General features: G+C 41.5%; 1 protein-coding gene across 12 annotated transcripts in view; it reads right to left on the bottom strand.

Annotated features, from left to right (window-relative positions):
• Positions 1–13,556, bottom strand: part of magi2a (membrane associated guanylate kinase, WW and PDZ domain containing 2a) — a gene marked incomplete at its 5' end in the record, with an annotated part of 231,811 nt that overhangs the window by 65,652 nt on the left and 152,603 nt on the right. For all 12 annotated transcript variants that reach the window (XM_083935216.1, XM_083935220.1, XM_083935221.1 and 9 more), the window contains 3 exons: positions 5,300–5,379; positions 10,129–10,339; positions 13,025–13,240. In XM_083935216.1, coding sequence (XP_083791342.1) covers positions 5,300–5,379; positions 10,129–10,339; positions 13,025–13,240 — 507 coding nt within the window. The remainder of the gene's footprint in view (positions 1–5,299; positions 5,380–10,128; positions 10,340–13,024; positions 13,241–13,556) is intronic.

Below are 13,556 nucleotides of genomic sequence, written 5' to 3'. Positions count from 1 at the left end.
AATCCCTATATATGTTCATTGATATACTGTACCTTCAGTGCCGCATGTCCTTAGCTTTACGTCTGATGAAACATGCAGAAATAGTGTTGAAAAACTTCTTACAGTTCTGATTTGAATTCACTTATCAGGGGGATTCTCGCTACCTGCTCTGGTATTACCTGAGGTGAAAAACCGGCTGAATAAGTAAAAAATACAGTGAGCGGCGAAGGGGCATGACATGGGGCTTGGTTTTTCCATTCTCCCAGCCAACAAATATTTGTCAGGACAGAAAATGCAAACAAAAAAACCAACCAACTTTAAGAGTATGAGAGCGGAGGGGGGAATTAAAGCAAACAGCGAGGCTCTGTAAAGAGCCTGTCCTACTTCTTTTCATCTACAAACACACAAAAGAGGAGACAGGAGGACACGAGGGAGGGAAGGGGACAAAGATGGATATGAAGGTAGAGAGAGGAGGTGGGAAAGATGGAAGCAGTAAGACGAGAAGAGAAATACAGAGTGAGTTATGTAACTACAAGGCGCCTGACTGTTGTGTTAACGGCGCCGCCTTCACCGTAGCTCCTTTGTACACGCAGGAATGTGCGTGCTAAACCGAAAACACATTTCTCCGCGTATTTTGACAGAATCCAGTTGAATGCGAGAACATGAGAGAGAACAAGTTTACTTTACCAGCGGTGAAAGTATCATCTCAAGAACTGCATTTAAGTACAGTTTTGAGGTACTTTGCTTGAGTGTTTCCATGTAATACTTTATATTTTTATTCCACTACATTTCAGAGGAAAATGTTATCGTTTTTAAAAGTACGTCTTTCTTGATAGTACTTCTTATTTACTTGTAGTGGTGCATTTGGTGATATAAAGGACCTAAATACTTCTTCCACATCTGTTCCTTCCTGTGTTCATCTCCATACCCAAAGTCCCACTTAATACTCAAGCTCTTCTCCTCCTTTTCCGCCTCCTCCTCTCAGCCTGTTGTCCCGACACAGCTCACAGACTCCACCCCGCAATCCTGTTAGCGCTTATCAGAGCATGGCTCGGGTCCAAACACGTACTCACACATCTACCTCTTCGACCAATCAATACCAAATTTACAGAGGCAGCTTTTCTCTCCCTAACTGAGCTCAGCTCTCAGGGGTCGCTGGTGCCGCCAGGCTGTGGAAGTTCGGAGTGAACAACACACCTCTCATATGGCTATCTGCACAAAAATACCCTACACTGGAAACAAGAAGCCCATACTGAGTAAATACAGAGGACAACGCGCTGAATAACAGGTACACTAGAAGCAGTCATGTGATGAACAAACCCCTACATTAATGTGAGATTTAAATTGCACAAATCAGAAACAGGCTTCAAGGCACAGCGCTGTTTGAGCCAAAGGCTAAGTTTACTGTTTACCATGTCTCCATCTTAGATTGGCATGTTATCATGCTAGCATTTATTTATTATCATTAAACACAAATTACAACTGAGGCTGGTGGGAATGTCATTATTCTTGCGAGTATTTTGTCATAAACAAGCAGATACCTCTGATGCCAAAACATGAAACCAAGCAGAAGTTTTCAAAATTGCAATTCCTCGAATGGCCACTTGTGCGTGGCTCCAAAAGAGAGTCAATCCCTCTATAGCGCATCATCTTTACAGTGGAAATAAACATGTTTATTGCCTGGTACAATAAACAGTTTTGGTCTCTCTGGGTAATTCCTCTGTTCACGACAACTGTACAGGAGTGAATTTATATATAACTCACCTGTTTCGATTATATTAAGGCTTAAAGTTCTGCGTAATTAGTATTCGTCATTTGTCCCGCCTCATCTCCATCCACGCTCCACCACTTTGGTCACTTTCGCTCATGTTTGGATGAGCCGGGAGCAGGCGGGGTCAGGCACTGCTAAGATGGCAACAACCCCAGCCACCAGGAGCCGCCCACACTGAGCTTCATTTTGGCTCTTCAGAAACCTTTGGGTGACGTCCCGGAGACTATGTCCAGATACAGTCTATGGTCATAAAAGTATTGAACAAATTACATCTTAACCTGATGATGGTGCTAAATGTAAAAGTAAGGTATTACAATTAATTTTATTGGGTAGTCCAGGATCATAAGATATTTCAGCCTGGAGTATAGTAGTGGACGAACAGACTGAAATTGCCTTCCATAGAGCCATGCTGCTATCAAGGCTATAACCCAACTAAACACCGACTGACCCAGAATGTGATGGACTTGGTCCAACGTGGGCCAATAAGTCATGGCACCCAAATCTATTGGCCTGATAATCACAATGTGTGTCTCCTCACTAAGCGACCTGCAGCCAGCATTGAGCACTACACTCCCTCCAGCTGGGACAAACTGGATTAGTTACCCAACCAGATCAATAACAGTCCTCACAAATATCAGCACATCTCCTCTTGTGGAGCATCCTTGGTGGATAAATAGGATTGAAAGTCCCGGAGATAAAAGCAAAATCACATTTTGACTAATTCCTCACAGGCACCTTAGTCATTCTTTCTGTGTCATTTCATCATCGTAGAGATCTTTCTCCCTCTAAAGACTGAGAGGGGGGGGTTTCAGCGACCACACGGGAGGCCTTTTGAATAAACTGCCAGACGGGAAGGTTATTCTTTTGGAAGGATAAAACTGGCAATGTGTCAACAGGAAGCAGTCCCCATGTTTAATGTCACGACACAGTGCAAATGTTTTCAGACAAGGTACCATTTTGCCTCCTCTCACTCTATCTTGCTGCAGTCAAACAGTATCTGCAAATACCTGTTAACATTTGTTTTATCCTGGCTGAGGTAGAAGCAAACGTGTACAGGAATTCCAGAGGAGATTCAGATATTATCACAAGGGTTCAAGCAGGAAACAATTTTAAGCCCTACTATCAAGTTCAGCTGTCATTTAAAGTACTGTATTTTAAAGTTTGACAGACTCTTCTGTTGGTGAGTATTTTCTAGAATTCAAGAATAATTATTCAGTTATCTGACTGGTTGATTTACACTTTTAAAAATGTAATAATGTACCAAAAATAAGGCTAACAATCATGCTAGCCTCTATGAGACTACTTTGGCACGGTGGCACTTTGAGCTAAATGCTAATGTCAGCATGCTCTCTAGTATTCATTTTGTTAAAGACAATTATGACGAAAGATGACCAAAACAAGACGTTGACAAGATGCCAACGCTGTCATTAAATGCTCACAGTGCAAAATGGACATGCAATAACGTTAATTTTGAAAAAAATAGTCTTAGTCTCTTAGTAATCTCGTCTTTGTTTAAGAATTACAAAAACTTTCTCTATTTTCGTCACTCTCCACCTTCTCTTTGTCTGCCTCTCAAACTCACACGCACGGGCACGCACGCACGCACACACACACACACACAGAGTATGGGTGTGAGTGACCTATGCATCACTAATGAGCACAGTCAGAAGGACTCAAAGTAACTGTAAAGCTGCATTAACAATCATTTAATGGGTTAAAATGGGCCAGAACAATACAGAACTGCATCCTGGTACCTTCCATTAATGAGTTAATAAAACTGATTGTTGGTTTCATACATCAGTGTTTCATTCCATGAACGAGGCAACCGTCTGTGGTTAGTTCACGTGTCTATAATAAAAGTGGGACAGTCAAGTGTCTGTTAACTTTACTGCTAAAGTCAGTTGAACAAGTGAAGTCACACGCTGATGCTCATAATGCTAACGTGCGGGTGTGTAGCAGGTATAGGATTTATTACATTCCCCATCTTAGTTTTGTGTGTTACCTGTATTCGCCCTCTGTCTGAAACGCTCCATTTCAGTGTCTGTTTCTTAAAGACCCTCTTTGAAAAAGCCCTGTCTGCTCTAAATGGTCGGTGTTTCCTGGTCCTAAGCATCCGTGCTCTCTGCGTCCCGGTCATTGCAGTTGGGAACTCACATTAACGGCCCTGTAGTTTCCATTTCAATTCAATTCAATTTTATTCATAGTGCCAAATCACAGAGTAGGTAGAGACCACACTCTATGACTTATTTAAGATTAACTGACCCAACAATTCCCCCGTAAAGTGCTATTTTCTACCTATATATATATATAGTATAGTGACATCACAACTGTACAGAAGTCCTGACGGCTCGTTTAATGCACAGTTCCTGAATTGAGGCTGTGTACATTTCTCTGTGTGTTGACTGTTTTGGCACCTTGACCTGCTTTATAACAAAAAAGGATACGGAAATCTTATTTCTTGCAAGATGGGGCATTTAAGGGATCACCAAGGTTGATACAATTCACCTTGTCACATGCATAACCGTTTTGTGATCAAAACGTTTTGGCAAACAGTTCACATAATTCAGTCTGGACCAGTGGTGGACTGACTTTGTTTTATATCAAAGGTAATATGGGGGTTTTGGGCTGTTGAGTAAGACAAAATAAGGAGTTTGATGCCATAACCTTTGGGTCTAGAAACTCAACAATAAATGAAAAAAGTTCCCACGCACCTGGGCAGGTTAAAGCAGACGCAAAGAGTCATTTGAAAACACCAGGAGTGCTTGTCTGTGTCTCTGTCCGCATGTCCGTATGTCTCAGTGCCAAGTGTATTTTTAGAGAAACTCTATCCGTGTGGTTACGGGTTTACCAGGAATATGCACACAACACCCCCGCCCTCCCGTCACGAACACACACCAAAACACTCGCAAAGACCCACACTCAAAAAAGAAAAAGGACTGTCATTTCTCAGTCGTTGTCTATGTCCATCTCCAAAATCCAGTCCTCCTACTCAGCTCCTTTACCTTCCTGTCTATAACTCGGGCGATAAATCTCCTCTGGGTCGCACACATAAAGAAAAGACGAATGGGGAAGTGGGGAGAGAGGGTGAGGGCGAAAGAGATAGATGACACACTCGTATATAAACCCCGCTGCATTGACATTCATCCTTCTCCTTTCTTTTTAGTGTGGGTTTGTCGTGTGTGTGTGTGTGTGGGTGGGTGAAGGACACTCCACATCTCTCTCAGTTCAGCATAAAGAAGTCTTTGTAACCTCCAGTCTCTCTGGACCTGGGCTTTGAACACACATATCACGGGGCTTCCTATCCCCAATGACCAGTGTTAACGCGCACACACCGACGTTGCAAAATAAAACAAAAAACGGTCACAGAGCGTGTGATGACCTGAAGTCTCGTATAAAATCATCTCACTTTGCATCATATCAGATCAACAGGCGAGACTTAAATAATGTTAAATGATTTCTGTGGGAAGTTGTGTAATTAAAATGCGTGATTGTGAGGAGCAAAATAACCGTAAGGAAAGGAAAAATCGAAGATAAAGATGCAGTACTCACCATCCTCTTTGCATTCCTCGGGCGGCTTTGCCTTCTTGGCTAGCCTCGGGTCCAGCCACGATGTTGTCTTGGTGTTGTGGCTGTGAAGAGACGACAGAGAGAGAAAGAGAGAGAGAGAGTGAGAGGGAGTGTGATAGATGGCGAGAGAGAGGAGACTTGGCAGAAAGAGAGAAGGAGGTTGGTGGATTCTTAATTCGGCTGGAGAATCATTTCAGAGAGGAAAGATGAGACTCCCTTCTGTGCCTGCCTTTAAAAAGGTGCCGAGGCACTGGGGGGTGGGAGGGGTGGGGGGTACTTTAGGTTAACAAAATGGCAATCAATACCTTTAATTTGCTTACTGTCTCTCATTATCAGACAGAGGAGAGGGAGAAGGGGAGGAGAAGGGGCAGTAAAGATAGAGGGGTGACTAAGGGAGTGATGGAGGGGAACAGCTGTGGGCTTGGCACATTCATCCAGAGCCCCAGGCAGAGAGCTGGATCAAGATCAGATATGATGTGCCAGGGAAACGCGACGCATTTCCACGGCTCGTCTGAAGCTCTGGAGCCACAATGGCCTCCCTTCATGATGACAGTAGGGAGGGGGAGGGCAGAGGAGGTGTACACAAAGTGCCTACAGTAAAAAACTGAGGTGAGAAGATAAAGGAAGAAGAGGCGGTAAAGAGGCGTTTGTGCGTCTTTGTTCTTTTCAAGACTTGCAACTTGAACTTATTTCCCCGAGGAAATTTTGTTTTTCAGTGAGTCATTAAAAGACACAGATCACGGGAATGTACCAAAGACAAAAAAATGATCTATATTTAAAAATAACTAACATCAATCTCTGTAGAGAAAGAATATTTACAGATGCTGAAGCTGTTTTCTGGTCAGTAGGAACCAGAGGCACAATCTGAAGACAAATGCGCCTGATAAATTAAGTCTACTAAGTACCGCCGTTTAGCTCTGGTTTGGTCTCCACCAACTCCTCAGAAACAACAGAATCACATTTCTTCACCCTCTTGTTTCTGACTTCAGGCCTGCTGTCGCTGGAAAAAGGGTGTGAACAACTTCCAGGCCATAAAACCCCAAACAATCAACTTAAAGAGGCATTATTTACGTATTTGTATTACACTTATCCTAGTTTGAATCTCTTTAGGGTTTTATTGTTACATTGTTTGTTTGCTTTTTGTGTTTCATGATTTTATTACCTGTTTTTTATTTCATGTAAAGCACTTTGAGCTGCATTCGAAAGCTGCTATATGAATAAACTTTATTATTATTATTATTATTTATCGTTAATCTAAGTTTTGAATTAATTCAATGTTGATATGAAAATATGGATTAGTGCAGCTTTAAGAATATTCAAAAATATCAGAATTAAAGTCAAACTATGAAGATAAACAGCACTATGAGCATATATTCTAAGCATCTGTGAGGCTTCAACCAAGGCTGTGAATTGGGCTAAATGCTAACTCCAGCTCGCTCACAATGACACTAAAACACTATAGTGACATCAAGCATGCTCACTGTGTTAACATGTGCTAATTCAGATTAAACATAAAGCAGAATTTAAGGCTGATGGGAATGTCTTTAACTCTGCATGTCTTTATTCATAAAACTATGAATTGAACAATTTCAAATTTTGACCTGATGATGGGTCTAAATGAAAGTAAAGGGAATACCGACATACATCGTCTGATATGCATACAATGAGAAACATTAGAGCGTTACAAGAAAATATAATGCAGCAGACGATGCTGGGGTGATTTAGAGATGCCGTCATAGTGCCCGTCATTTGATTTTATTCCTTATTTAAATGGTCAGCAAATGACTGACAATGAATATGACTTTTATTTAGCTATATATTTTACTTTTATATATTCTTTATTTTCCCAGCGTTCATTTCTAAAACTGGTTGAAAACTCATTGCCTGTGATATGTAAACTACTCTTTAATAAAGTTGTTTGTTTTAGAAAGCAGCCTTCAGAGTACCTTTGCAGGGTCGAATCCGTGCACCATCCCCACACAGAAAAGCTCTATTTTCACTCCAGCTCTACATTCACCATATTGGTAATCTGTAGATTTTTCCCCTCGAAAAAAACTCCCATAATCACGCAAAACTAAAATGTCAGCTTCGTGGTGGCACCGGTGTGTTGAGTCGTGTCAGCAGATACGTAAAAACTTTGACCTTTTAGTGGCACTACAGGAAAAAGTCTAGATATTTTAGTCTGAACCAAATTGGTGACGGAAATTGCCATCCTTACACCGAGATAAGAGTGGGAGATTAAGGCCCACGCCAAAAACAGAGCCAAATAAAGTGCAGTTCAGTGTGAGATAAAGTCTGTTTTGCTCAGCTTTTGATTCTTTTCCAATGCGCCCAATTGGTCCATTGCGCTTCCTTCTTCTCTTCTTCTGCCATCTATTACTATTTATAGCCTCAATATCGACTTCCTCTTTCTTGTCCTCTCTTTCACCTTCATTTTTTCAACCTATTTTCAATCATTATCACTTCTTTTTTCCCACCTCCATATCCCTCCCTCTACTCCATAGCCGCCTCACGTCAAGAGCTGTAGGTAAACGAATTGATCTTGCGTGGAGGCCAATCAAAGCCAAGCATCCTCTTGGCAGACGCTATCACTTTGGCACGGCATCACATCCGCCCAGACAAAAAACTTGCAGCTACAAATTCAGTGGGCTTACTGCATTAGTTGTGTAATGTGCCTGGTGGGTGTGGGAGCAGGAGGTTTGTCTGTTTAGGGGAGGAGACATATGGTGAGTCGTCTGCGGTACAGGGAATTAAAAGTCTGCCACTGAGGCAAGCAGACATGAAGAGGCAACATGTGCCTGGCTTGTTGACAGCCATCACCGCCGTCTCGTTTCTTACCCTGGTGTTGCCACGCAGCTTTGAACAGTTAATGATGCGTTCAAGTGCGCTGGGATTCAATCAATGTTGTGGAGAAATTTGGCCTAATGACCGGAATGAGATGCTGAGGCGATACAAAAAAAAGTTGTTTAATATCATAATAACTTCCTGTTATGGCTACATTAATTAACAGATCCACAAACAAACAAACCCCTCACCCCAACAAGTCGACCACCACAAGAACACACAACAACATTAGTCTTACGCAACAAGACTCACCTCTAGGGTTGTTAATGTGGCTGTGAAAAGCTAACAACTCCAGTAAATTCAACTTTAGAGCTTGTATAACTGAGTTCTGTGTAGCGATGTATAATTAGGGACCTCTAAATCTCATTAAACAACCGAGCATCAATTATGGTCCGTGTGTGTCTATTTATGTGTGTACACAAGGGAATGAACGGATGTAAATATGGATGTTACCTACCTGTTCTAGCAACTCAGACTCAATTCATTTTTGTTTGCGGGGGAATGAACCTTGCGATTTCTAAAGGCTGGGACTTTTCAGACTGCACATAAGTGAGGTTGTTCTAAAACCGTCCCATCACTTCTTTTAGATGTTTTTTTGTAACTTTGCACCACACAAAGACTTATTTAATTTACTACTTAAAAGCTGCTCTTCCCCCTGCCAGACCTCGGACGCTCCCCTGACACGTGCGCTGAGAGAAATGCTGCGTTTGAGTGCAAAGGGAAGTCTGAATCTTTTGGACCTCAAAGTAGGCAAAGTGCACCTACTAGCAAATATAGGGGAGATCGGCCTACACCGAATTTACTAGCAGCAGGTTCCACTTCTACAGGCATTCCAGTGCACTTCGCCTAATTGGAGGTCAGAAACTTCGGACTTCCCAAGAAACTTGAACGCAGCATGAGCAGCACAAGTGGAAAGGAGCAACGGATGACGGACAGGAAGCTCGCCGAATCATTTTGTGTGGGCCGAAGAAAGTGATTGGTCAGACTTTAATCAGAAAGAGAGTTTTAACACCTGGTGGATATCTTTTACATTTCAGTGTGCCAAACACTTATTAGGAGCATTTTAAGATTATAAAAGAAAAGTATAAAAATCCCAGAAAGGTAAGAATTGCTTTTATAATGAGACGAATGACGGGGGTCGCTTCTGAGTGACGAAATTACCTCACCATTTTGAGGAATGCATAGGCGCATAATGAAGGATTTATTAATCCTAACAAGGCATTGTTCTCACTGTAGCTCTGGTAGCTGTCACATTATGTGCATGTCAACTGAGCATTTACATCCCTTTAATTTAATGTGTTTCTTTCAAGTGGTTATAAATGTCCTATACTCTAACAATAAACATGTATATGCCGTTATTAATACTTATGTAGTATTAATAACACATAATACTATTAATATGCATCTTATAAGAATGTATTACCTATAAACTAAGCTAGCTAAACTAGCTTATTGGAAGGAAATTGACTGATTCTAGATACAGCAGGCAGCTGTTATCAATAATAAAAGTGCTACCTGCCCAGCATCAAATGAAGGGCAGACAAAGTGAACACAGTGGAGCATTTAGAAGCAAAACAGCCACAGATTTCCATTTGGAGTTAGTGGAGGTCCAATATATAACTGTCAGGGGAGTGAATAATGTGTTCACACACATCGGGTGGCAGAAACAAGTGCAAATGAATGGTATTGTAGCTCCGGGTCTGCTGAAGGTGTAAACAGGCAACGGATTTTCCACACGTTCAGCAGATCAACTTTATAAGATGACAAAAATGTCATCTTTGTATTGACAGCTTGTAGTTCAGCCTCCAAGTGGCCATCACAATCAATGAATACTGCTTTAAAAGTAGCTCAGAGGATTGCCTATCATCTGGTGAGTTTTGCATTTTCAGAGTTAAATATCCAGGTTTCATCAGAGGTATATAGCATGACAGTCCTGGGTCAGGGTTGGATGTGACCGTTACACTTACTCTATGAAGTAGACCTCTCCTTTCTCGGTATATGCCATCTCCCAGTTGTCTGGCAGCGGCCCCAGCTCGTCGTTCTCTTCTGGTTTGGGTAGTGTCATTTTCGGGGACTGTCCGTCGTCTTTGGGTGCCTCTGGTGGGGCCTCTGCTGGGATGCTCTGCGGGGCGATGTCCCCTGAAGCGTCTGTACTCTTGTCCTCATGCTCGCTCGACTCTGAGGTGACAAGAGGACAGGACAAGAGTCACATACCACATTATCGCTCCAGGAGGAGAGGTAGATGCGGAAAGTGAAAGTCAAGGGGAGGTGAAGCGAGGACATAGCAGGCAGGGGAAAGAAACTGATTGAGTGTCGGGGGTTAGGTTGGAGACAGAAAAAAGGAAAGAATGATTAGAAAAAGGTGAGGAGAAGAGGTGACTCAGGGGAGAGAGGGAAGCGAGGTTAGGTCAGGAGACGGAAAAGACAAATGAAGCAGAAGAGACAATAGAGATTGAGAGAGAAGAAGCTGGTTGTCATGCCCTAGTTTGAGTTGTGACACTGTCCACATGCTGAGAGAGAAATGGTGTGTATGGAAGAAAGAGAAAGAGATGGCAAGTGTGTGTGCTTCCCAGAGGGGAGCCGCTGGAGGGAAGTGGAGAGGGGACGAATGAAAGCAGGGGATTGAGAGATAATCTGTGGGAGGGAAAGAGCGAGGTAGCTATCTGCTTAGATCACAGAGCCTGCTGTGCTCTATTGATTCCCTTCAGCTCTCCCGGACAGCCCACACCCTGTCCATCTACAGAGACAAAACTCCTCCTGAGCCGAGCTCAGCGGCACACTTTAACATCCAACACGGCTCACTGCACAACACAGAGCCCGAAGTTATCCAGCAACTCAACGCCGCCGATGGCAATCAGTTTAAAAATGTCTCCTGCAGCTCAGTGTCATCAGCAACATCTGGAGAGAACGGAGACAGCGACTGGACTTGGGACTTTTCTGAGAGAGAACGACGACATCACAACATCATTCACCAAATGTTGAATAAATGTTTAGTAATTTGTTCTCCATTTTTATTGTTGCTATGTTGTTTTTTTGTTGTTTTTTCCTTTTAAAATATACTTTATTGATTATTTATTTTTCAAACGTTCAAAACAAGGTAAATATTTAATCTAATTCATTTTATGCATTTCTTTTCATAATATTTATTTACATTTATTTGTTATGTAGTATTTATTTAATTAACCAACTTAACTTGCAATTATATATTTAAAAAAAAATTCAGTTTAATTGTTATTATTATTATTAACATTATTATTAGAATTCAAGGAAATCCACGGTTAAAAAGTTCAATAAATGTATAATTTTTTCCCAAATTCAATGAGTGATTGTGTTAAATAATGACTGATTATCTCAATATGACCAATCATGATGATTTCATGATGTTATTTTTTATGCCTTTAAGTCACTTTATATTTTGGAATATTCATAACCTAACATAATAATTTTACAGTAAAGTTGATCTAATTTCCTGCATTTAAATGATCCTATAAAGCACTTTATTAACATATAATCATTAATGTTCATCTATCATTCTGTCATTTAAGTCTTATTTTTAGATTAAAATCTTGTTTTCAACATTATTCTGTTTTTCCTTTCTTTTATCCTTTAAAACCCTTCGTAAACATTTTGACATGTGTCAAACACTGCATATAAAGTTGTACTATTTTTACATATTCATCTAAGCCTGTCATTTTACACTTAAATTTGACATATCTTGTTTTTAATCTAATAATTTCCTGCATTTAAATGACTTCTCTCTGGATGTAAAGCGCTTTGTTAGCATTCAGAAGAACTTTATTACCATAGTTATTGTACACTAGGATATTCTACAGGATGTGAGAGAAATGTAGAGCCCTACCTTGTTTGAGCGCCCTGGTGTAAGAAAATCAAAATCTCATCCTTTTATCAAAGTTCCGCGGAATCGACGCCCCGACACTTTGCCTTTTTGTTCTCCTCTGACTGCTGAGAGCCTCTGTTGTCCTGAGGCTGTACAACCAGCGTAGAAAGTCATAGGACCAAAGCATGGTTTTGGATTTGGAATCACAAAAATCAAACTTATAAAGACTCTTTTATGATGCTTTTTTCATGTGACCCTGGGACGAATTGAAAGGGTTTGTGTGTGTGTGTGTGTGTGTGTGTGTTTGGATGTTCATACACTGCATACAATAAAAAGGTATACTTTGATGAGTTTTAGTCAGTCGGAGGCTTGTTCAGAATGATATTTGAGGGTATATCTGCCTTTCTCTATTATTTATCCCTCAAGACGTTTGGCCTTGTTGTGCGCGGTGTTAAATGTCACTTCTGCCTATTTTCAGGATTTACGCAGAATAACAATAGTTGGGACAGGGCTCATTAAGAAAACACTTAATGTCCTTTATGATTGTTAAAGGGCCTGCGGGCTTTTGTTGAATAGGAGAGTAATATGTGTGTGTGTGCCCTCTGGCTTTCTGGTCTGAGACAGAGCTGGATTCATGATAACTAATGAATGATATCAGACTCCAGAGGGAAACTGCACTAATGCTTTAATGATAAAGCGTTTGCTTTGCAGATGTAATCACTGACTATGAGAGTGAATTATAATTCACAGTTTACATATCATGCCCTTAAATTGCACATAAATATATTTGTGTAACCAATTAAAAGTGATAATTTGCCATGAAATCATTTTCCAGGAATACCATGTAGAAGTAATCAGTAACTGCCTCTGTTGCTAGGCAACCGCTCTCCAGTCAGCTGCTGGGATTAAAACAAGACTATCAACTGCTGCAGATCTGTCCAACCTGGAGTGTGACCTCAAACCTAGCTGTCATCCTGAGGCTTCTGGCTCAAGCGACCTCTGCGGAGGTCGTGTTCGGGGCTGACCTGGGGTGACAGCGACACCGTTGCCGTTGACGACTGGTCTCTCCTCCTCCTCCTCCTCGGGGGGCTCGATGCTGGCTTTTTCCATGTTGCTGACCGACTTGTTACGCTTCCTCTTGCCCTCGGAGGTGGGTCTGGCGCCCGGCAGCAGCTGGTCCGTTACATTTAGCAGCAGAGCGCTGGGCTCGGCAGGAGGCTTCGGGGTACCGTAAAAGTTATCTGGACCAGAGAAGGGGAAGAAATGTGAGACATTAAGGGTCATTTTTACATTATTAATGCCTACATTTTGTATTTTCTTTTTATGAGTTTGAATCTCTATGACTTTGGTGACTTTTTTACAAGCACCACAATGAGATGGAGATTTTTGGTTTTCAGTGAAATATTGAACTATTGGGTGGATTGCCGTGGAATTTGCTACAGATATTCAAGGTCTATAGAGGATTCATTGTAATGACTTTGGTGGATCCATTCCCATTTTATGTAGAACTGTCTTCCAAAAGGAAAGGTCCCATATTCTTTTATGATATTATGCCAT

This window comes from Echiichthys vipera (genome assembly GCF_963691815.1).
Source record: "Echiichthys vipera genome assembly, chromosome: 20".
Classification (NCBI taxonomy): domain Eukaryota; kingdom Metazoa; phylum Chordata; class Actinopteri; order Perciformes; family Trachinidae; genus Echiichthys; species Echiichthys vipera.
The sequence above is the reverse complement of the archived record's forward strand: the minus strand, read 5'-3'. Positions and strand labels throughout refer to the sequence as shown.